At 44.5% G+C, this 23456-nt stretch overlaps 1 protein-coding gene across 2 annotated transcripts; it reads left to right on the top strand.

Annotated features, from left to right (window-relative positions):
- The first annotated feature begins 2152 nt into the window (after positions 1–2152).
- PDIA4 (protein disulfide isomerase family A member 4) lies at positions 2153–14945 on the top strand. 2 transcript variants are annotated; one of them, XM_034074539.1, is made up of 10 exons: positions 2153–2260; positions 7182–7359; positions 9043–9248; positions 9881–10019; positions 10514–10719; positions 11373–11531; positions 12629–12780; positions 13177–13333; positions 13427–13660; positions 14210–14945. In XM_034074539.1, the coding sequence occupies exons 1-10, from the start codon at positions 2161–2163 to the stop codon at positions 14623–14625; spliced, it is 1947 nt and encodes a 648-aa protein (XP_033930430.1). In that variant the 5' UTR covers positions 2153–2160; the 3' UTR covers positions 14626–14945. The 2 variants fall into 2 exon arrangements, with proteins under 2 accessions (XP_033930430.1, XP_033930428.1); XM_034074537.1 differs by having other exon boundaries at positions 13174–13333; positions 14210–14862.
- The last annotated feature ends 8511 nt before the right edge of the window (positions 14946–23456 follow it).

Genomic DNA, 23456 nt, shown 5'->3' with positions numbered 1-23456 from the left:
GTAACTTGTTTGGCAGCTGTGTTGAAGGCAGGCACTGAGTCCTGCTCTGAAACTTGTAGAACAAAGCACATTTTTAATGCCATTTTGCTGCAGACTGATGAAAAAAAGCCAAATGGTAAACTGTATGCACCAGCAGCCTTTCACAATATCTTCTCAATCCCCTAAAATCATGGGTTTCATATCTGAAACTTGCACTTCAAGGGCTTCAAAGATACTTGCTTATCACAAGCTACTGCTACCACTTCATAGTATGACTACTGTGCACTGAATCTAATAGTGCTTTATCCTGCAAACTATGTGAAGGTTAAAAATACTGTGAAAAACTAAGTAATTGTTTCATGATCTTGTTCAACAGCTGTGATTTGCCCAATTTTGTGGCCAAACTGGCAATCTGAGCACCAAAAGGCCAGGTTTTAGCACTGTCTTTTTAGACTGTAAATGTTCGCCAGATAAGCACACAGAATCACAGAATGGTTTGGGTTGGAAGGGACCTCTGGAGATCACCCAGTCCAACCCCCTGCCAAAGGAGGGCCACTCAGAGCACGTTACACAGGAATGCGTTCAGGCAGGTTTGGAATGTCTCCAGAGAGGGAGGCTCCACAACCTCCCTGGCCAGCCTGTTCCAATGTTCTGATACCCTCAATGTAAAGATCTTCCTCATATTGAAATGAAACTTGTGCTTTAATTTATGGCCATTGCTCTTTGCGCTGTTGCTGGGCACCACTAGAAAGAATCTGGCACCATCCTCCTGGCACCTGCCTTTGAGATATTTATATGCATTGATGAGATCCCTTCTCAGCCTTCCCTTCTCCAGATTTAACGGGCTCAGCTCCCTCAACCCCTCCTCATGAAAGAGACGCTGCAGACCCCTCATCATGCTTGGGGCCTCCAATTGACCGTTTCCAATAGGTTCTTGTCTTTCTTGTACCGAGGAGTCCAGAACTGGTCACAGTACTGCAGGTATGGCCTCACCAGGATGGAGGGTAAGCATCACCTCCCTTGACTGCTGCCACACTCCTCCAATGCACCCCAGGATATACCCTTGTACCTCCTGGCTCAAGGGCACACTGCTGGCTCATAATCAACTCATCATTCACCAACATTCCCAGGTCCTTCTCAGCTGCTCTCTACTGGCACTAGTACCATCATCTCTGATTATCCCTCCATGATCACCATTAGTAACTATAAGAAATTAAGTTATTAACAACACAAAAAGACCTACCATGGCTATGTTAGCGAGGGCAAAGGGGAAGAATTCGCCATCCCCAAACGTATGTCTGTGGGTTTGCTGACAAGCAGAAGACCTGCTCTCTGTTAACCTAACTAACCGGAGTTTCACCACAGCCTTTCGGCAATACTAAAAGTTAAACTTAGGACTTTTGGACAGGCGGAAGCACACACCCTCCTGCCCTGACGAGGTGTGGAATGCTTCTGCTCGCAGCATGTCATCATGCCATTCCAAACAGGCATGCTGCGCCCGACCCCTGAGCTCTATGGGAGCCCTCCAATTACGGTGGCACTGTCAAACGCTTCAGCTAAACGGCAAGGAGTTGCTTCAATAACAAGATCCAACAACTCAGAGGCCCAACACCCCCACGCACCCGCTTACACGGAAAATGGCTACCCCTGACCCCCCGCTCCATCCCTGAGGTAAAGCACCGCCCCTCCCTCCCCCTGAGGAGACTCCGCCTGCAAACGTTCCGCGTCCTCATTGGCTGCAATCGCCAGTTGCCCCGCCCCCTCGAGGAATCCCTCCAATCGCGAAGGGCAATGTGTCTCCTCGCCCTTGTGGGTGGGGCTCGGAGCCCCCTCCCCGCTCTGCCACGGCGGCTGCGCGGGGGCCGCGTGTCGGCCGGCGGTTGGTGGTGCCGCGGTCAGCCAATGGGGGAGCGGCACCTCAGAGCCGCCGTCTAATCGGCCCGCGAGCCGGCGCCGTGTTCGCCGCTGCGGGAGCGCCGAGCTACGGACGCACGCCACGCACGCTCGGGCCTTGCGCGGCGGCGGAGCGCGCAACGCGATTGGCGGCCGCGCCGCTCGTGTCGCAAGGCGGCAGCCAATCAGGGGGCGCGGCGTCCCCGTGAGGGGCGCGGCGGGCAGGAGTGAGGGGACAGCGGCGCGGCCGGGGCTGCTGTGAGGCTCGGCGGCGGCGGCAGCGGCAGGATGAGGCTGAGCGGGCTGTGGGTGCTGCTGCTCCTCCTGGGGCTCGCACAAGTCGTGCTTCTGGCGCGGGGAGCGGTGGCCGAGGAGAACGGCGATGATGGTGAGCGGGGGGGATGGCGGCAGCGGGGCGCGGCGCGGCCTGGCTTGGCTCCCCCCTGAGAGACGCGGATGTCCGCAGGCCGCTGGGCTGAGGCGCGGAGGCAGCGCGGTGGTACCTGCCTGAAGGTGCTGGTGTCCCGGAGAGAATCTTAGAGTCACAGAATGGTTTGGGTTGAAGGGGACCTTAAGATCATACGGTGCTAGCACCCTGCCATGGGCAGGGACACCTTCCACTAGACCAGGTTGCTCCAAGCCCCGTCCAACCTGGCCTTGAACACTGCCAGGGATGGTGCAGCCACAGCTTCTCTGGGCACCCTGTGCCAGCACCTCAGCACCTTCACAGGGCAGAACTTCTGCCTTAGATCTAACCTGAACTTCCCCTGTTTCAGTTTGAACTCATCACCCCTTGTCCTATCACTACAGTCCCTGATGAAGATTCTCTCTCCAGCATCCTTATAGCCCCCTTTCAGACACTGGAAGCTGCTCTGAGGTCTCCACGCTTCTCCAGGCTGAACAGTCCAAACTTTCTTAGTCTGTCTCCATACGGGAGGTGCTCCAGCCTCGGAACATCCTCGTGGCCTCCTCCGGACTTGCTGCAACAGTTCCATGTCCTTCTTATGTTGGGGATCCAGCTCTGTGTGGCTGCCCTGCCTCACTGGTTCTAAACGGCAGTAAAACTCGCAATTAGCCATAGGACAGTTACTGACTTTTAAATTCTCAGTAAATATGCAAGTCCATTATCTGTTGGCACGTTCTCTTCCTTGCCCTTCAGTATAGTGTATTCTGCGTGTTTCAAGCCAATTGTTTATTTTTTCCCTGAAAGGAATGCTGTGTGTTGCTAGTTTCTTGGTGTTTCTTCCTGTTGTCTTTGGATTTCTCTGCTGCGTGTCTTCTTTCCCAAATTAGCTGAAAGAAAGCTGTTCTGGCTTACTAAGTTTAGCACCTGTTTGTAGGAGGCAGGCATTTGAAAGTGCTTCTTTTTTTTCTTCTCTCATTTTAAGCATCTTTCCTGTGGATTTTTGAGGAAATTTTGTGTTACCTATATTAAAGTGCTGTATGTTGAGTATTAGAGACTGGTCAGGGAAGCTGTATTATGCATGGCTTCCTGAACTCCTGTCGTGCAAATTCTTGCTCAGTGAACAGGCACAGAAACTTGGAGAAATGCATTTATGTTAGGTACCTTATCTGTGTTACTAACTGTACCATCTGTAAGATAAAGGATCAGGAGATTTTTCTTCTTTTAATAGGATATAGCATCTGCAATAAGGAGATAGATATATTTCAGCTTGAATTTTAAAAGAAAGATTTTTTTTTTATTCAGTCTATTTCTCTGCTTTTAGCTCGAAGACTTGGCTATCATTGCTTTGTAGCATGTGACAAAGCCTGGTACTGATTTCCCCTACTCCCTTCAAACGATGAAGTGACAGCAATGATGTTACAGCAAAGTCTGGATCCTGTGGCTAACAGCAGTAGCTTAACTTCTCCTGGAACAGACTCTCATCAGTATTTCCTATGCGTGCTTCTCTTCTCATTAGATGAGCTCTTGGGATCAAAGATGCACAGTGATTAAAGGATTTCCTCCTGTGTGCAAGTTGAGCACTAATGCATTACACAGCTTGACTCATTCTGTTGTGTATCTCAAAATCTGTATAAATCACAAACCAGGCTTTATCAAACCTTTGCTTTGAAAATGCAAGTAATTAGGGTTTTCCATTCTTGCCCTGGAAATGCAGAACTGTAGGAAGTGGAATAAATTTACTTTGCAACAAGTAAGCAACCTTATGTAAATTAATTGTTCAGGAGATGAAAAGTTCAGATGAAACTGGGTTTGTTGCACTCAGTGGTTTTGGAAGTGGAGTTTGACTCGGGCACTGAGGCAAATACGCTTGCAGCAAGGTTAGCCTGGATCATGACTTTTGCATGAAGGAAAAAAAGGGATCACATAGAGGATTGATCCACTACAGAATAGTGTGAGGAAGACTGCTTTCATAAACAGGCTTTTGAATGCCCTGGCAATAGCTTGTGAGTCTTGACTTGGGTGTTCCTGAAAACTGAGCCCAGCCAACTGGGGAACAGTCACTCAGTGGCCTCCTCAAAAGGAAAGTTTCATGCAGAATCCTGAAGTTATGTCCAAGTACAGGGTTTATGTACAGGATTCATTCTGCTTAAAAGAAAGTTACAAGGGCAGATTTCTAATGCTGGAAGTTCAGTGAAGCTACTGTCAGAATTAATTTCGGTTCAAGTGGCTTTCATCCTGAAGGAGGCCTGCCAGCCAACATCATCTACCTGAAGTTTTAAAGTTGGTGCCATCTCCATCATGCTTTTCAGCTTGTGTAGACATGTGGAAATGCTTTGCTGGAATAAAAGGGAGTAGTCCATATTCTACTGGAGGGTAGGTTTTAGCTGATACTTGTTGCATTGCCCACCTTGCTTTGTTAAGTAGCTTTAAGAAACAAAGACACTTGACTCTGAGTGCAGCTATTTTATTTTAGTGAGCTGCCTTTATAGAAGTATCTATTAACTACTTCTGCCGTTTCAGCTGTTAGACTCATTTTGTATCTGTTCCCTTCAAACTGTAAATCAGTGATGTAGAGGAAACTTCCTTACTCTTAATGAAAACAGCCCTGCTTGCTTATCCTGTACTTGGTCAGGTCCTTGAATCAGGTCTTACAATCTCCACACTAAAGAGGATGTGGAGGTAGCTGTGATAACCCTGAGTATCAGTGAAGCTGGAGTCTATAGAGGGTGAGTTTGCACTCATAAAACCCAGCTTATAGGTGTGGTTAACTTTATGTTTGGCAATGCTTTCCTAACCCAGTTCAGAAAAGCTGGAGTCCTGCTGTTACACGCTACTGTCCCGCCATCTCCTCCTAAGAGGAGGAAGTGTGTGTCTCTAATGTCCATGACAGTGTATCCCCATCAAGAAAGTTTTATGTTGTAAAAGCTCTGTAGAGCTTTCAGGGGAAGACAGAAACTTCCTTTGGTGATGGCTGTTGGATCTAGTAATAATGATGTTTCCATAGGTGATGCTTTGTTCTCAGTTTTCAAATCCATGAGTCCATCCACAGTAGCTGTGGTGGCCTTTTTCCTCTGTTTGGGACAGGTAGTTAACATAGTAAGTAAGAATAAGAGTTGCAACCTGGTGGTTAGTTTCAGACATGCATGTGCAGAATTGGCTGGCTAGTTTTGCACAGATTCTTTTGTGTCAGGAAAAAACCCAAGTCTGAAGTGGTTTGCCTGGAGAAACAATGGGCATTGGACAACTCGCTAGGAATTCAGGCACAGGCTGACCATGAGCAAACACCCTGCAGTGAAAATTAGCCCTCAAAAGTGCTGGGCACATGTGTCAGCAGAAGTTTTGAGTGCAGATAACTAGCTTTTTCACCAGGGCAGTCCCATAGGTATGTGACTGCCACAGATTCACTTCCAGGGTGTCTGACAGTTCAGCCCTTTCACTGCGAGGGCTCAGAGGCAGCAACACAGGAGGCATTGTCCATTTGCAAATAGTGCTTTTTGCTGCTTCATAGAGCAGCTGAAACAGTAGTAGTTCTTTAAGAAACTTAATCCAGGTGACTGCTGTTGTGTGATAAATGATCTCCTGTGATCTCTCTCCTCATCAGAAACCTTAATATTTTGGTGGTGAATAAAGTTGGGTTTTAATTAAAATTAACACATTTTTGTCCAGGAGCACATATTGTTTTCTGAGACCATATAGCTTTATTTCTTTAATACCTTCTCCTAACAGAAAAACAGCTATTGCAATTTAACAGCATCATTTTGTCCACTGTGAGCTTGTTCCTATAGATTTCAATTGGTCTGAGAACAGTGGGGTTTGGGGTTGTTTTTCATACATGGATACTACACATTTATCATTCTTCAAAATTCCTGGTGAAATCAGAGCATTTTCAGGATTCTCATGCTGAATCAGTAACTCACATATACATGATTTGCTGTCTTACTGCAGTAGCTCCTGTCAGGTTAGTCCAAGGCCAGTTAAGTGAAGAATAGTTTTGATCAAGAAACCTCAGTCTGTTTTGGTGTTTTATTTGTTGGGTTGTTTCCTGATCCTGGGATTCTAAGTGGTTCAAAGGGCCTTAGTTTCGTTGTTCTGCAGTTTTCATTTGGGATGAGGTGTTTTCACTACTTCGTTTGTGACTGAAATTCCTTTCAAGTCATTCAGGAAGGTCTGCTTGTCTCAAGTGATAGCATTTAAACAAATAAAAGTTGAAAGGAGCATTTGAGAGACAAAATATTAAAGAAATATTAAAGAAACCATCTTAAATTCCAAACCAACAAAGACTGAACCCGTTTAAATATCTTGGCTTCAGGTTTCACATGCAAACTGCTTCAGTAACTCAACAAATCTGCTTTCTCTTTAAAAGACATGTTCTGGACCAGCAATCTTGGCCTCCTTAAATCTAAGGCTTCCCCAAAACCTCTTTGAAAGCACCTTTCACTCTGTTTATTTCAGAAGAGTACCTTGCATCTGCAAAGTGGATTTTCATGGGACCCCCATGGCAGTCACTTTCTTATTTGATATACACTCAGGCTGTAGCCTGGTGCTGATCCAGAGCAGAAAGAGTGGGAAGCTTCTTCAATGAATGGCAGACCTGAAACATCACAGTAACTGAAAGATACACTGAGGTTGCAGGGGTGTGATGGAGCAGTCAGGAACAGAAGCATTCAAGTGCTACCTCTAAACCACTTTGCAAAAGATATCATTTGAGTTTATATAGACAAAAGTGAAATGGTCAAACATCTGAGTCCAGGCATTGTGCAAACTGAGGTAGCTGTCATTATAACCTGTGTTGATACCATTTGTCTTAACCGCAGGATATACTTAATCCATCTTTAACCTGGTAGTGTTATTTTGATGTTAAACTTGATACAGTCTAATCCATGTTGCATTTTTACCTTTCTAGAGTCTGTTATAAAAGAAACTGATGATGACAGTGATGATGACGATGATGATGAAGATGACGAAGATGATGATGATTCTGAAGTTAAAGAAGAAAACGATGTATTAATCTTGAATGATGCAAACTTTGACACCTTTACTGCAGATAAGGACACTGTGCTGCTGGAGTTCTATGCACCATGGTGGGTTCACAGCCTGAGCTACATCCTTACATGCAGAATGGGGTGGCTGTCAGAGGCTTCTCTTACAGGACACAGTCTTAAAAAGTGACTTAGGGTACAGTTCTGAAGATGATGTAGGAATATCTTACCTGCAGGAGAAGCACTGGACTCTGCCATATCCCAGGGTAGGAGATGGTTCTGATGATGTGGAGGTACCATTTTTCCTCACAGATGTGGGTCATGCTCAGGGATCCCATGACAAGTAAAGCACAATCCTGGTTCTGTCCCTATTCTGTGCCTGTCAGGGAGAAGAAATGGCCCCAGTGAGCCCTAGAAAAGTCATGCAGTGGGGTCTTGCAACCTGCTATAATCCTTTGGCCTGGTTCACTGAGAACTCGTGTGCTTGCTCATCTAGATGGAGGAATGGAGGAGGCTTTCCTGGTAGGGTATTGCTGAAAGGTTTTCCTTCTTAAGTTTAAATCTCTGTCCTTGCCAGAAGTGTGTAGTGTGAGTAAGGACTTGTTTGTTATACCAACTTAAACAGTGCCTCATACATCTATGTAATGATGATAATTCTGCTGGTATGCCAGGGTACACAGTACACTAGAGCATTTGGAGGGTACAGTGGATTTACCTGCATATAACCAAGCTCCATCCCTGGCAGTGTTCAAGGCCAGGTTGGATGAAGCCTTGGGTAATACAGTTTATGTGAGGTGTCCCTGCCCATGGCAGGGGGGTTGGAACTAGATTATCTTAAGGTCCTTTCCAACACTAACTATTCTATGATTCTCTTGCATTCATTCTTATGGGCAAAAACAATAGGGATGGTTTGTGGGGGGTAAAAAAGGGTAGAATATACTGGCAGTCACATTGCTGAGTTAGTGTTGCAGCCAGAACCTCTTTTCCTTTGTGGCTTAGTGGTATAAATACCACTTACTCATTCGTCCTTTTCTAGTCTTCAGATAGAGAGGGCAATATGATCTTGTGTGAGGTGGAGTTCCATTTTAACTAGTGCCACTCATCGCAGAGAATCCTATCCCTGCTTGGCTGTAGGTACTATTTCTGCAGCTGTAGTTTACATGCATGTCTGCATGAACACTGAACATGAAGCATAATTTATCCAAGCAAAAGGGTGTGTGGTCATCACGAAGTAAACACCTTTTGTTTTTCTACTCCCCCTCCTGCCAGTTGAGAGGCTGAAGAGCACAGGCTGTCTAGTATGCTTTATTCTCTTCTTTTTCCTAGTTTCATCTTCAGCTTGTCAAGCTATATTTAGCTTTTCTAATGCTGGTATCCTCTGTCATACCAGCTTTTGCAGCAGAAGCCTCTGATCTTCCCCAAGAGTTCTGCTGTGGCCACAGTGTGAGAGCAGATGCTGTGATACTGTGGTGGGTGTGAGATTTCATTAGGTCAACTGCCGAGTCATTTTTTTCTTCAGTTCCATTCAGGGTGCTAGGTATAGGAGTTGAATCAAGATTAGGAGAAGCTGAAGTCTGAATGAGACTATACTGGGAGGAGAGCAGGGAGGAAGGAGAAGTATAATACGAGGTGTGCAATGAGATAAAACCAGTTGGTGTTTGAACAAAGCACATTAGCTATAGTTACTTTATATTTTCATGATCTGAAAATACAGCAAGACATGCATCCTGGAGATGCAGAGTAGCAAAATACATTTCTCCATCTATTTATGTCTTCCTCTGGCAGGTGCGGGCATTGCAAGCAGTTTGCTCCTGAATATGAAAAGATAGCCAAAACTCTGAAGGAAAACGACCCTCCTATTCCAGTTGCCAAAATAGATGCTACTGCAGCCACTTCACTAGCAAGTCGTTTTGATGTCAGTGGCTATCCAACCATCAAGATCCTGAAGAAAGGCCAGCCTGTTGACTATGATGGCTCTCGGACAGAAGATGGTAAGCACCAGTCCTTTGCAATGCTCTGTGAGAAAGCAAAGTAGTATATGGTCCTGCTTCTTCATGTGACTATTTTGAAGGACTTTGATCTTAAGCTACTTTATATCTTAAGCAGAATAATATTATGAAGGCTGAAATTTTGCTTCTCAATTGGCTGCACACAAGAGGACAGTTTTACAGGTAGTGAGTAATGCTATTACTGATGAAAGTTTCTAGAAATATGATTTGACTGGAGAGGAGGTAGTTTCATGCTTCTTGAAAGATCAGCTAATAGAAGCATCTGATCTATACATTGACTGTATATTAAGCCACTTGGTTTTTGCTTAAAGAGTGTGTCAGAGGGGAAAAACAACCTTTTGTGTCTACCTTGAGATAGAATTCTATGTGCTACAGTGATGCAAGGTACTGATCTGTGTTCTGTGTAAGATGCTTTATGGGGTGAAGAGAAGACCTCCTTGGCAATAATGAAGTAAAGCATAAAGGAGCGTGATTAAGAGTGTTTGTGTGTAAGCTTTGGTCCAAGACAGTGCTTGCCACTCTGATCTGAAGCTCTTGATACTAAGTCTTGCTTTCAATATGCTGCTGGTATGGTAATGCAAACTTGCTAATTGGTTTTTTGAACTCTGTTTCAGCAATTGTGGCCAAAGTCAAGGAGGTTTCTGACCCTAATTGGACCCCTCCACCAGAAGCTACACTGGTATTGACCCAGGATAATTTTGACGAGGTTGTGAATGATGCTGACATAATCCTAGTGGAGTTCTATGCTCCATGGTAAGCTGGAAGGCAGTCACCTGTACCTTCCTAGCACAGCTGGCCTGTGCGTGCTTGGTTTCTGTTGTTATGCCAGATTTTTAAAGAGGCTTACCTTGTGCAGGTGTGTGCAGCTCTAATCTGGATCTAGAGTCACAGTAGAAATCACTTGTAGATTATGTTGGATCTGTGTCTCAGCCAGAGGTGGTCTCCAAAACTTCCCTGAAGATTCTCCTCATATACCCATTTGGGAACACATTGAAGAGATGCTGAAAACCAAAGACAATTGATCTCTAGTTTAAAAATGGCCTCTAAAAATGAAACTACCTATAGCAATGTGATATAGACCTAGAGGCTAGCTTCAGAGACAAGTTTTCCTAGACTGAAGTCTGTAGATCGAATAACCCCATTTCTCCTTTTTTCATTCTGGAATACTTTACTGTTCCACTTCAGAGGTAGAAGGTACATAGCAGGACTCATGGTTTCTAAAACTGCCCTCCTCTCTCCTTCCCTAGGTGTGGGCACTGCAAAAGGCTTGCTCCAGAGTACGAGAAGGCTGCTCAGGAGCTCAGCAAGCGCACACCTCCCATTCCCCTGGCTAAAGTCGATGCCACTGCTGAAACTGAGCTTGCAAAGAAGTTTGATGTTACTGGCTACCCAACCCTGAAAATATTCCGCAAGGGCAAAGCTTATGACTACAGTGGTCCACGGGAAAAATATGGTACTGCAGCTTCTGCTCCTTCCTATTGTGTGAGGGCTTTGACCACAGGTGTTTTGATGTATCTATAGGACTTGCAGATGTGTTAACATCAGCAATGGTTGTTGGGGAAACTGGGAAAACTCTCTTCATACCTGCATAGGCCAGCAGTATAAATCTGTCTCTAATCTTCATAACATTTTATGGTGGTACTGTAAGTTCCTTTTAGTATTAGGTTAGTTAGATACCTGTGGTGAAGTGCTGGCAGTATGAGTAAATGGTCAGCCTTTATTTGCACTGGAATGCACTGTAAGGACTGGCAAAGTACTCAATATTAGGTTTCAGTAAGAGGGAAGACTTAAGACTATCCAAGTAGAACTTTGGTTCATAGCAGGAGACAGTGAAGTGTCTGGAATTCTAGAAAGGAGGGTTACTTGAAAGATGAGCTGATATCCATGGAGCTTATGTTTGGTCACCTGTTCTGAAACCACCCTGAAAGAGAATATCCAGAAGTGCAGCTTTAAAGTCTTGGACCATGGTTATGCTGATTTGGTCTTCAAGTTCTTGTGAGAGGGCTGTACAGAAAGAAAGGTGTCCCCAGGAAATGTGGTGTTAAGCAATGTCTTGGAGGGAATGCCTGGACCTTTCAGTTCAGTAAATGTGGGTTTGTCTTGCAGGTATTGTCGACTACATGATTGAGCAGGCTGGGCCTCCATCCAAACAGATTCAGGCTGCCAAGCAGGTACAGGAATTTCTGAAGGATGGGGACGATGTCATCATCATTGGAGTCTTTAGTGGAGAGACTGACAAAGCCTATCAGCTCTATCAGGAAGCAGGTAAAATAGGAATGTCTGTTTTGTTAAGATTGAGGCCAGGACTTTGGGCTTGGAGACATCCTTTATTTCAGCTCTTAGTTCAGTGGGAGGAGGCTGGAGAGCAATAGGAGGAAGGAGATTGAAGGGTGATCTTCCACTTGTATTCTGGCTCATGGCAGATTTTGAGACTATAACTGAAATATCAGCCAGTCACAGGAGATACTTCCTCTTAGTATTGTGTCCCTAAAAACACATGGACTAGAGAGGAAGGAAAATTCATAGCTGAGGAATGAATCACAACATAAGGTCTTGCTAGCTTTGTCATCTGCTATTGCCTGTTTCATATCTGACAGTTCTAGAAGCTGGGCTTTGCAAGCTTGTTTGGGGTAGGAGGACTGGAGAAAAAACCATCTTCCACCCCTGGATCAGTTTAGCTATGGCAGTGTTTATTCTTACAAACCCTTTTGACTGATACATTGATGGTCCTGTTAACGACCATATTTGCTAGCGCACAGAAAAAAACTAAGCACTTGAAGTGTTCAGTCCTTGTAATCAGTCCCTGTCTGTTACATGAGCAAACAACTCACAGTCAGTCTTGGTTTCTGCCACAGCCTTCAGAGCAGAGTGGGCAATTTCCCCCTGGCTACGCTTGCTTCTGGGGCTGCTGTTGTTTAGTTGGATTAGGAACTGATTTGGTTGCTCCAGCAAGATACAGAACTGTTTCCCAGGCTGCCACAAAGCAGATGGATGGGCTAGGTGACCTTGTGAGTTCCTTTCCAGCTCTACTTTCTGCTATTGGGGGGAAGCCAAGAGGTAGGAGACTGATAAGCAAATAGCTGTTTCACTGGGTATGTTTTGGAAGCTGTTCAAGGTTTTTGAAGATGTAGAATAACTCATGCAGTAGATGGGTTGTTGAACCGCATTCAAATAGTACTACTTGAATTGTATATATTTTTGCATGCTTCTCACCCCTGCATGAGAGCTGTTCTCCAGACTCTGGGTGTTTCCACGTCCCACTGAGAATGGGAAGAGAGTTTGCAGTGCAGTCTTAAGATTCCAGTCAGAGGCTGACACTTTACTTCTTGATGACTTTCCTTCTTTCTAACCTTAATTTTCAGCTAACGCTTTAAGAGAAGATTACAAGTTCCATCACACCTTTAGCAATGAGATTGCAAAACTATTGAAAGCATCTCCAGGAACAGTGGTTGTCATGCAGCCAGAAAAATTTCAGTCAAAGCACGAGCCCAAGATGCGTGTTTTGGATCTTAAAGTGAGTACCTGATCCAAAGCTAGAAAGCTTGTGTATGGGTTGAAGGTTTCTTTATAGATGAGCAGTTAAAGTTGTCTTATTGGAAGCACTCCACTAGATATTTGAGGCAACCTGTTTATCCCCTAAAGCTGTGTTGCTTTGTTTGAGGAAGCTTTATGAAACTAACCCAGAGGTTATGTATTCAAATAATAATTTACCATTAAAGTTTTCAGTTTGAGGGTAGGATGCTGAATTATCTTAGTGCTCAAGGGTTTGAAGAATATGGTGACAGCATTGTTAGTAACATGCCCCTGTTTCTTGTTCATGCATGCATCAATATTTAGTCTTCAGTACTGTGTAACAGAAATACCACTTAAATCCATTTCTCTGAACTTTTCCCCAATTTTTCTTAAGCAGGACTCTACAAATGAATCTGAGATTAAAGAGCACGTGGTAAAATATGCTTTGCCCCTAGTCGGCCATCGCAAGCCTTCCAATGATGCTAAAAGATATGCTAAACATCCTCTGGTGGTTGTCTATTACACTGTAGACTTCAGTTTTGACTATCGTGTTGGTAAGTTTGCTGAGATCACTGTTCCTCCAATTCAGAAGGAAGCAAGCAGGAAGTGACACAAGTTACTAATCCCATTGTGTTCTGGTTTTTCAGCTACCCAGTACTGGAGAGGCAAAGTCCTGGAAGTGGCAAAAGACTTCCCTGAATATGTGTTTGCTGTTTCTGATGAGGAAGATTATTCTTCTGAAATAAAAGATTTGGGCCTGCTTGAAAGTGGAGAGGATGTCAATGTGGCCATCCTGGATGAAGGTGGCAAGAAATATGCCATGGAGCCAGAAGAGTTTGACTCTGATGTACTCAGGCAATTTGTGATGGCATTCAAAAAAGGTACAGTTTTTAAAATAGGGTTTGCTCTGTGTCCCCTTCCAAGAGTCTTTCCTGAGGCAGTGGCTACAATAAAGTCCTATATGCAACAGGACAGTGCTCTGTGGCTTAAAGCCTTTGGATGATTCTTGCCTGTTTGTTTTAAATGTTAGTTAATTTACTTTGTTGCTTGAGCTATGCTTTGGCATCTAGCTATATTTTAAACCTGAGCACATCTAGCAAGCCTAAAGTGTTCTTGCAGCTTTGAAGTGTGAGGTGATCCTATATATTTTGGACTAGTATGCTAAGTCAGTGCCTAATACATTGTGGATGGACAGTCATAAAAAGAGGGAGAAAGGTTCTAGGGAATTGCGAAACAAATTGTTGCCTGTATTCACAAGGTTATTGTGCTAAAAGATCACCAGCAAACTCACCCATGTATCATGCAGAAGTATGTTCATTTACTGATGCAATGCTATTTTCTGGTGGGATGATGTACTTCTGCCCTTTTGGGCAAGACTGTAAGGACCACTCTTACTGTATTCTAACATTGTGTGTTTTGCTTCCTTCTAGGAAAACTGAAGCCTATTGTGAAGTCCCAGCCAGTGCCAAAGAACAACAAAGGGCCTGTGAAAGTGGTAGTGGGTAAAACTTTTGATACTATAGTCATGGATCCAAAGAATGATGTTCTTATAGAGTTCTATGCCCCGTGGTGTGGCCACTGCAAGAAACTAGAACCGGTGTACACCGAGCTAGGCAAAAAATACAAGAATGAGAAAAACCTGATCATAGCCAAGATGGATGCTACTGCCAACGATGTGACAAATGACCACTACAAAGTGGAGGGATTCCCCACTATCTACTTTGCTCCGAAGGACAAGAAGAACAACCCTATTAAATTTGAAGGCGGGGACCGAGATTTAGAGCATCTGAGCAAATTTATAGAGGAGCATGCCACAAAACTCTCCAGAACAAAAGAAGAGCTTTAGATAAGATGAGGGTGGTGAAGAAAAATTGTACATTGTAGTTAAAAGCAAGTTACTGACAGAGCCTTCAGAGAAGAATTAAGCAAGGAAATTCTTGAGCAGTAAAGTAATTACAGTATCTTTTTTTATATGACAGAAGAGTTTTTTTCTGGACACTGAACTCCTCTGATATGAATGTCTTCCCTTAGTTACGGTTTTGATCTTTGGATAAAAAATACATCCTTTATTTTTTTGTGACTATCTTGAGCTTGGTTATTTGACCCCAATGCAGCTGGTTTTTAAGTTAAAAGATAATACCAAAAAAAGAGAACCAGATCCCTCTGCCAAACAGATTTCTCTGTCTTATTTGTTGGTGTGGTAACCAGGGGGGCAGTGTTTTTATCCAGTCTTCTGTTATGTTTCTGTATACCTACTCATGTGGCTGTATCACTGTATTCATTGCTGAGGGTAAGAATGGAGGGGTTTTTTTAAAGTATGGACAAGTTATTCAGTCCTACTGAGATAAGACCCCATGACTCACAGACTCAATGTACTTTAGGCCTGTCTACTTTTGCTCTGTGCCTCTCTGTTGAGACATGTTGGGGTGGCAGGTTTATGTACTCCAGAAGCACCATTACCTCTTCTCAGAGCTGTGATGCTGTAATGTGTGCAACTTGACTGTTGCTGGGGCAGTTTTGATGCATGTTTTGTTTTACAAGTAGTGCTTCTCTCCTAGCAGCACTGCTTCCTGTCTTGCAAAAGATGAGTATCATCGGTCTTCCTTCAGTATTTCCTTGTCACATTAGTTTTCAGCTTTCTGGATGGTGTGCAAATCTGAAACCACCACCCAATTTTTTTCTTCAGGGAAGATGCAGCCTTCTATGTAGCAAGAATAAACCCATGTCCAGGAGGAGGCTATTGAGGTATAATGCAAGTACCCAAAGGGACCTGCAAGGGGGGTATGTAATCCTTATCCTTTCCTACTGCAGTCTGCATCCTTGTTGAAGGTACTGATGCCTTGACAGGGCACTGTTCCTTGCTGTTAGCCTATGCAGTAAAGAGTGATTGTTGCATTATCCTTGCAGAGGTCTATGAGGCTGCATGAAGGCTTTCTCTTAGAAATTTAGCTGAAGCTAATGAACAAAGCTCACCAGCAGATTATGAATGAAGGGTACAGTATCAGATCTCCACAGTGTCAGGGTGTGCTTGAATGCTATTCAGGTCCTGTTGTTTATCAGCAAAAGCTGGGAAGTGCTAAGCAGCTATTCAGGACCAGATCTCAATTGCTGCTTTGTGATAAAGCAGCATAATCGTTCATTTCAGGCCGTGGCATTGTCAGTCTCTTCATATTAGAGGGTTTTTCTCTACTGTCCTTAAACATACAGCCATCTGTTAAGCTTAGGCAACATTTCACCTAGAAGACTCTTCCCATCATTTGCAGTTCCAGTTTGCAGCTTTTCTGTAGGGCCTTCAAAGGCTATGATCTGTGATAAATGTCCTGTGCAGGCAACAGGACCAAGCTCAGACTGAGCTGAGCACCAGCTGACAGTAGTGACTTTTTCAGCTTTAGAAAGTGGACATGTAGCAAGTTCTGTCCTGTCTGCCAGTTGAGATCAGCTCAGTTCTTCAAATAACACTTCAAGGCACAGACTTCCTGAATCTGTTCTTAAACATTGTTCAGTTTCTGTCCTGAAGCAAATACCTCACTTAATACTGCAGGGAACTAAACTGCTCCTGCTTAGTAGTTGTAGGCTTATAGGGATTTATTCCAAAACAGATGTTGCCTAACCAATGGGAGGATATGGATAAATATAGACCAGGTGGGAGGGATGGTGAGAAGACTACAGTGAGAGCTGAAGCTCCATACTTTTGAGGATGATAAGTTCTAAGTATAAAGGTTTTCCACTTCTCTTGCAGGTGCTAACTTCCTAACACTGTCATTGCCAGTGTTGTGTTGTTTCTGCAGACTGCTCCCTCCCAGCAGAAGCTGACACCAGTCTGGGTTGAAAACAACCTCCGGGGCCTGCTGGGAGACCTGCTGGCAATAAAAGGCAGGAGGCCCAGTACAGTGTCTAAGGTGTGCTTGCACAGAACTCCAGCCACCTTCTTCTTCCTTGCCTCCACAGGTGGAGGCAGCCTCGTACGCAGTTACTTTAGGGCTGAATTTTGTTCTGGAGCAGCAGTGTCCAAGTCAGATCCGAGTAAGGAAGAGGAATACACTAGCTGTAGTATTGCTGACTTCAGCTTCTTGACAACTGTGAGCTGCAAAGGCAGGCAGCATTATCCTGGGCAGGTTATGGGTTTAGACAGAGCGGCTGAGGGAATCGGGATCTGATCCATCCTTACACTAGCGTTATCTGTCCACATTTCCTGCAGGTCCTTGGCTGTACCACACATGTTGGCAGGTAAACCTCATAACTGATGTGTTTGTCTTGGTTGCTTCCCAGCAAGATCATAGAATCATAGGACAGTTAGGGTTGGAAAGGGCCTTAAGGTCATCTAGTTCAGATGATCTTAAGGTCCTTTCCAACCAATTGCCTCTCAACTTTGGACAAAGTTGTACTGGAAAGCAAACTGCTTTCCTTAGCTCTGGTACCCTATCCCCTGCTCTGTGTACTGTCAACACTGCATCAAGTCTGTGAAACTCACTGGGGTGGCTACATCCTTTGGTCTGTTATCTGTAGAGAGTTAAAGCACTCAGCCTGAAAAGTGCTATTAATGTGACTGATTGAGGGAGCTCCTCTCACCTGCTTTGAGCCAGGGCTGCAGGAGCATATGGATCATTCCTGATTATAGTTCCAGGTGGAAGAAAGCCTCCAGTTTGTGCTTCAGCACAGGACTGATTTATGAAGTAATAACAGTTCCTGGGTAGGCTCCAAGGAGCATGGCCTGGTGCAAATACCTCTGACACATGTATCCTCTAGAAAACAACTCTTTCTGTAAGCTATAGTACGTCTTTAAGCAGTCAGACTTAAGAGTTCTTCACAGCCAGTTCCTTTCCCTGAAGGCTTAAGGACTGGGATAAGCAGCAACTCTAGCACAGCTGGTGCTCCATGAGGACTGAGTTTGTACTGTGTCTATGGGACATTCAAGGTGAATGTATTGACCTGGGATTTTGATACTGTATTAAGTGGTAGCTTTTTGGTACAGGAAGAGATTGTTAACAGTAGAGGGACAGGTGTCTTTGCAATCAAGCTTATTACTTCTACTCAAAATGATTTTATACTTCAGAACTGTTAATTACAGTGATGCCTGGGTATGGCTCAGGGTTTGGCAGGTAGCCTCATCTGTCCTCTTGTAGGTGAGGCTATGTGTTGAGGAGACAGGCCTTGGAAAAGTAAGATGTGAATAAGAATACATAATACAGGTTAAAGGCTTTTCAGAAAGTAACATTAACTGGTCAGACTTGTGTCTTTTCTTTTGTGGTAGCCACTACAAACTATAAATGCTTCAGGAGGCTCTTTGCTCACAGCCCGCATTGGAAATGGAGAAGAATTGGAGGATTGAGTATTGCAGTCTGTAAACTCAGCCCTTGATGTGGTGTGCTGAGAACATCGAGTCCCATGCAAGCATGTAATGTACTTCATACAACTGGTGAAGAGCCTTGTGTGTGTGTGTGTGTGTTAGGGAATTTGGCTTTGGTTTGCTGTGGAAAAAGTTTCACAACTGAAGCAGTGCAGAGCAGGGGTCTGTCAGCAACTCTAGCCAGAGGCAATGAAATGCTGCAGCATCTCTCCTCAGATGCCAGGTTTCTCAGCCAGTGTTACTGCACAGCTTGAAGTATGGAGGCGTAACAGGAATCCCTGAGCATTACTGCATTGCATATCAGGGGAGGGCTCCCAGTTACCAGCTAGGAATGTCTTCCCTTCCTTTCCTGCTGGGTCTCATGGTACATGGCATGAAGCCATACAGCCATGGGCAGGAAAAGCATCTTCCTGACATGTGTGACCTGTCTTGGTACCTGTTTCCAGAATCCCATAGAGCTCATAAGTCAGCTTGTTTTCTTTCAGTTTCTTAGGTTGCTTTGCACTAAAGCAGGTTCCTTGAGACACAGCTCTGTGTGCTGTCAGAGGCCACAGACTGATGTCATGTTGATATTAATGCTGGGTTTTCTGTATCATGGACAGCTGGTTTTACATGAAGCCACTGTGCTGTTATCTGACCCTTTGCAGCATTGCTTTCTGCATTGTTCCTGAATGTCTGGACACACCATGAAATCTAAATTGTCATGTCTTTGCAGAGGCTTGGTAAGACATCATGGATCTGGAAGGGATTGGGTCTGGAAGGACATGGTCGTTCTCCAGTTTCATTTCTGCATATAGAGGGGAAGAGATTTGTTCTGTGAATTGCCATTAATCCTTATGTTAGGAAGGTGGAAGTTTCAGAAATGCTGTTTGTTCAAATCCCAATGTGTATGTGGTTTGATTAACAAAAAAGTAAAGGAGATAAAGCTATATTTAATCCATTCATGCAAAGAAAACTTACAACAGTTGGTAACCAAATCCTCTGATGGCTTTCCATATGCTGGGGTTTTGAACAGCCAGTTGTTTCTTCATAGTAAAAGCTGATGCTTGTCAGCCTGCTCTTGCTTAATGCTCTCCTCCTTCCTTTGTCCCAGGTTTGCTTTGCCTTTCTGAAATTCAGTATGCTTTGTCTTCCAACAGGAAGGTATCTATCCAACAGATATTTATCTGCAATATAGCCTGGTAAATTGCTGCTCAGAATGGTAGAAGCAGAATAAAAGAAAATAGAGCAGAAGCTGGGCTCAAAAAAAAAAGCAAATTGTAACTGAAATGTCCATAAAGTCAGAGAATCCAAGCCTAGAAGGGACCATTTACTCTCCTATTCTGATTGCTTTACTTATCAGGTCATTAGTTTTCATCTTTCTGTGTTCAGCCTAATAACTTGTATTTAATGTATGCAATGTGACCAAAGCTCAAAGTGCTGATGCTACATTAATGCTGATTTCTAACCCACAGAATGCATTCAGGAAAGGGAACTTGCCTCTTAAGTAGTACTACTTTGAGTAAGGAAGGCAATTTTTGCGTTTGCTTGCCATGTGAAATACTTAATGTGTTACTTCTGCTAATGTCTTTGGAAAGTAGATTTTAGCCATGTATTTTAATGTGGGGTTTGGCTGCTCTTTTTGCTTTGAGTTGTTTCTGATCTCTTACAATCTCAAGAGGATATAACTAAAGGACAGCAGGAAAACTCCAGTAGCTGAATAAAGCCATAGCTGTTCCCCAGCCAGCAGATCTTCACCAAGGGTGTAGTGATAGGTTGGTTGAGCTTTGTTCAAGGAGCCTGGAAGAGCAGTAATAGGGCAGCTGCAAATCCAGGGAGGTGTTTATTGGTATTCTACCCAGTCCATTCAAATGTAAGTGACCTTACTTATAATCTGCGTGACTCTGTTTTGCTGAGAGATCACCCTTAATGTTCGATTTGAACAAACCAGCCAACCTTTAAATAGAAAAAAACACATTTTAAATAAAAAAAAAGGAAAAGGTCACAGTGGGCTTTGTTTTTCATTCTTTCACTTGAAGATGCACCACAAATATTAAGGATCTTGGAAGCATGCTGGTTTCTGTAGTGGCACAGCAGTTGGGTGTAAGGGCAGCACTTCCTCATACTGTCCAAAAGAACAGGTAAGGATCAGAAGGTCCTTTGATCATGGTGATGTGGCCCCAGGTTTAGTGGTAGGAGCAATTCAGTGTGTTGCATTTTTTTTTGTCCTAACAGTGCAGCCTGTTTTGCTGAGAACTGTAGGAATGGCCAACCTTCATCAGACATACAGTACCTAAACTCAGCAGCCTGAAGGATCCTGTTAAGCTATGGGTGTATAAGGAACAGGCCAACCTCTCAGCTGTGACATGCTGTAGTTTGAAAGACCAAACCTAAGTCAGTGATGGAAAACATACTGCTTGGAAAGGAAAAAGGAAATAACAAGCAGTACCAGGCAATACAGCTATCAATCACCAGTATATGCCACTAGAAAATACAGATCAATAACTATGGGAATGCAAGAAAATCTGGGAGAAGATTTAGGCTGAGAAATTAATCAGCTCAATCATAGAATATGTAGAATAGTATGAAGATGTAGTGGGAACTGTACATGTGTTACTGTGGGGTTTTTTTTGGGGGGGGAGACACAAAATTGGTTTTGTTTGAAACCTGCCTCATTTTCATTAACGGCAAGATGAAATCAGTAACAAATCTAGACCACACATTTTTAATGGTGATACAAGATTTAAAAAGCATTGCCTGACTCTAAGAGGTGCTCTTATAACAGGCAAAAACTAACAGCTAAATTCAGTTGCTTCAGCAGCTTTGACTTCAGGGACTCCCATCCAAATGCACTCAAACATGCTGCTGGACTCGTTTGTTTGCCACCGGAAAGGAGCGGATTTTATGTGGTTCTCTAGTGCCTGTGATGCTTCCTTTCTCCCAGCTCAAGTTTTCTTGCTTCAAGTTAGTGAAAGAGAAGACAGTGTTTACCTTCCAATAATAGGAAAGATATATCCAGCATTATGGTGGCAATGACATTACCCTCATCACAAGTCATGATTTATTGAGTCAAAGACTCAGCACCTAACAATAGGTAACTCAAATGCAAAGCCTGAAGTTTGGGATGCACCTACAAGGAGAAGATCCTGCTGCTTTGGGAAAATTAAGCACCTGAGACAAGATCCAAAACAAACAGGGTGGTAAGTCAGGAGCAATCAAGCTCCAGCCAGCAGGAAATGTTGAGTAAAGGGCCCAAAACTCACCTCTCTTCCAGGCTTAGACAGATTTCTTGAGGTCCAGGGAGTGTGCTGGCAGTCTGTTGTGACCTTCAGCATAAAACTCCTGGAAAGCAGGTGCTGGACATGCTCCATCAAAGAATCTCTCTTGAAGCAGGAGCTGTTGTTACCTTCTGTTTTTACAGCTGCCCTGAATTCCTTAGTCTTTGCCTCTCCTGAGGTGGCCATGTTCCCTGAGCCCAGACTTTGGATCGCTCATCAACCCTCCCCTTCCCCAGCTTCACAGTTTTTCTTAAAACACAAACCTGAGCTGCTCCTGGGTTTCTCCTGGAGCTTTAACCCCCCACGATTTCTAGTTCTTCCTCCCTTCTAGCCTTTATTTTCCACTGATCTTTTAGCCTCTCTAATGCAGGATGTAACTATTTGTAATGCCCAGTCACAGTGGAGTCTGCAACATGTGGGTGAGAATCCTCTGTGTCACCCCAGTCCCCATCTACACTGACCGCTGTGAGGTGCAGTTACTCTTTATGTAGTAAGGTCTGCCTCAAAGGGTCTTCTGTAAGGAGCACCCTGCTGTGCTTTTGCATGTCACAGAACTAATCGGAATTAGCAGGATCTGTTCTGTGCTTTGGAGGCTTGCAGGCAGACTGAACCACCAAGAATTTGGTGGGGAAGAATACTGAGGTAACAGGGTGTTACATTTTGGGGTGGTTTCCCTTGTGTTCAGTAAAACTGAGACACTGGTAATGGTGGATGAATAATGCATAGAATTACAGAATGGTTTGGGTTGGAAAGGTCCTTAAAGCTCCTCCAGTTCCAGCCCCCTGCCAAGGGAGGGACACCTTCCACGAGACCAGGTTCCACCAAGCCCCTTTGTCCAGCCTGGCCTTGAACACGGCCAGGGATGGGGCAGCCACAGCTTCTCTGGGCACCCTGTGCCAGCGCCTCAGCACCCTCACAGGGAAGAACTTCCCAATGTCTAATCTCAGTCTCCCCTCTGTCAGGTTAAAGCTATTCCCTGTTGTACTGTCACTACAGCCCCTTGTAAAAAGCCCCTCTGCAGGGTGGTGCAAAAGACTAGTCAAGTGCAGTAGTGGGAAGGGGGGAAAGAGAGAACGAGGAGATCAATCTGTAACTGACTGTGAACAATCAATTGAGATAACCCACTACCTTCGGACCAGCCAAAGACTTGAACTCCACACGAAGCAATATATACCGCCCTCGGGTGGATTCCTCCTAAGTTAGGGCTAGCGGGGAAGCGGTGCCGTGGTGTTCCTGTTCTCAATATATTCTCTCTTTCAATCGGACGGAGCCATGAAAGCCACGACAGGAACAAAAAGCCGTGAAAAAGCCGTCTCTTTCAGCTGACCGACTGCGACGCATCCTGGGAATGCTGGTATGCAAATGATGAGATCCTGCGCACTGCTGCTTCCCGCCCCCGGGGAGGGGTGGCTGGAAGTGGTAGAGGGCGGTCGCTTCTCACATCCAAAGGCACCTCAAGCGCCTTTCAGCTGTCTTAACATCGAAAAAGTATATTGAGTCACCTTGGTGAGCACTTCAGGGTAGCACACGGTCAGAATCAAGCTGCTAGGTGTGGAACTTTGTGTCTGAGAGCTTCCCTTCAGTGTGTTTTACAGCTGCTTCTGCATGTAACGAGCACAGTACCAACAAGCAGTGATTCATGTGAGTTAGTTTCCCCTGGGCTGCTCTCTCCTTTCTCAAGAGGGCTGGTTTTGCTGTGGGAACACAGCACGTCCCTTCTGCCTAGGGGAAACCTGGGCCAGGCACAGCCATGTTTTCTCCTATAGTAAGTGGAAGGTAATCTAATAGCTACTGTTTTCCTTTCCCAAAGGCCTATGACTATTTAAGGGAGCTGGGTTCTGGACTGGAAGGGCTCTATCAGATTTTTCTCTGAAGGCCTGTGGGTACTGATCTCCATTAGGTCTAGTGTAATTTTTCATTGGAAGTGTCTCCATAACTGACTTCACCAGATGCTTCCCTGCTCAGCCTCTCATCAAACTTGTGACAGCTTCCTTGGGTGCCTGCTTACATTCTGGGGAGAATCTGTCCTTATTAAAAGATGGGCAGGAGAATGTGCAGTTTTATCCCCATGGT

The sequence above is a fragment of the Melopsittacus undulatus genome, chromosome 1 (genome assembly GCF_012275295.1).
Source record: "Melopsittacus undulatus isolate bMelUnd1 chromosome 1, bMelUnd1.mat.Z, whole genome shotgun sequence".
Taxonomy (NCBI): domain Eukaryota; kingdom Metazoa; phylum Chordata; class Aves; order Psittaciformes; family Psittaculidae; genus Melopsittacus; species Melopsittacus undulatus.
Note: the sequence above shows the minus strand (reverse complement) of the source record. Positions and strands in the feature narration are given on the sequence as shown.

Excerpts from the sequence above, each read along its gene's own strand:
- PDIA4 (XM_034074537.1), top strand. The coding sequence starts at position 2,161 with ATGAGGCTGAGCGGGCTGTGGGTGCTGCTGCTCCTCCTGGGGCTCGCA. Across the intron at positions 12,781-13,173 it reads TGCGTGTTTTGGATCTTAAA|CAGGACTCTACAAATGAATC; the intron begins GTGAGTACCTGA and ends ATTTTTCTTAAG. Across the intron at positions 13,334-13,426 it reads CAGTTTTGACTATCGTGTTG|CTACCCAGTACTGGAGAGGC; the intron begins GTAAGTTTGCTG and ends CTGGTTTTTCAG.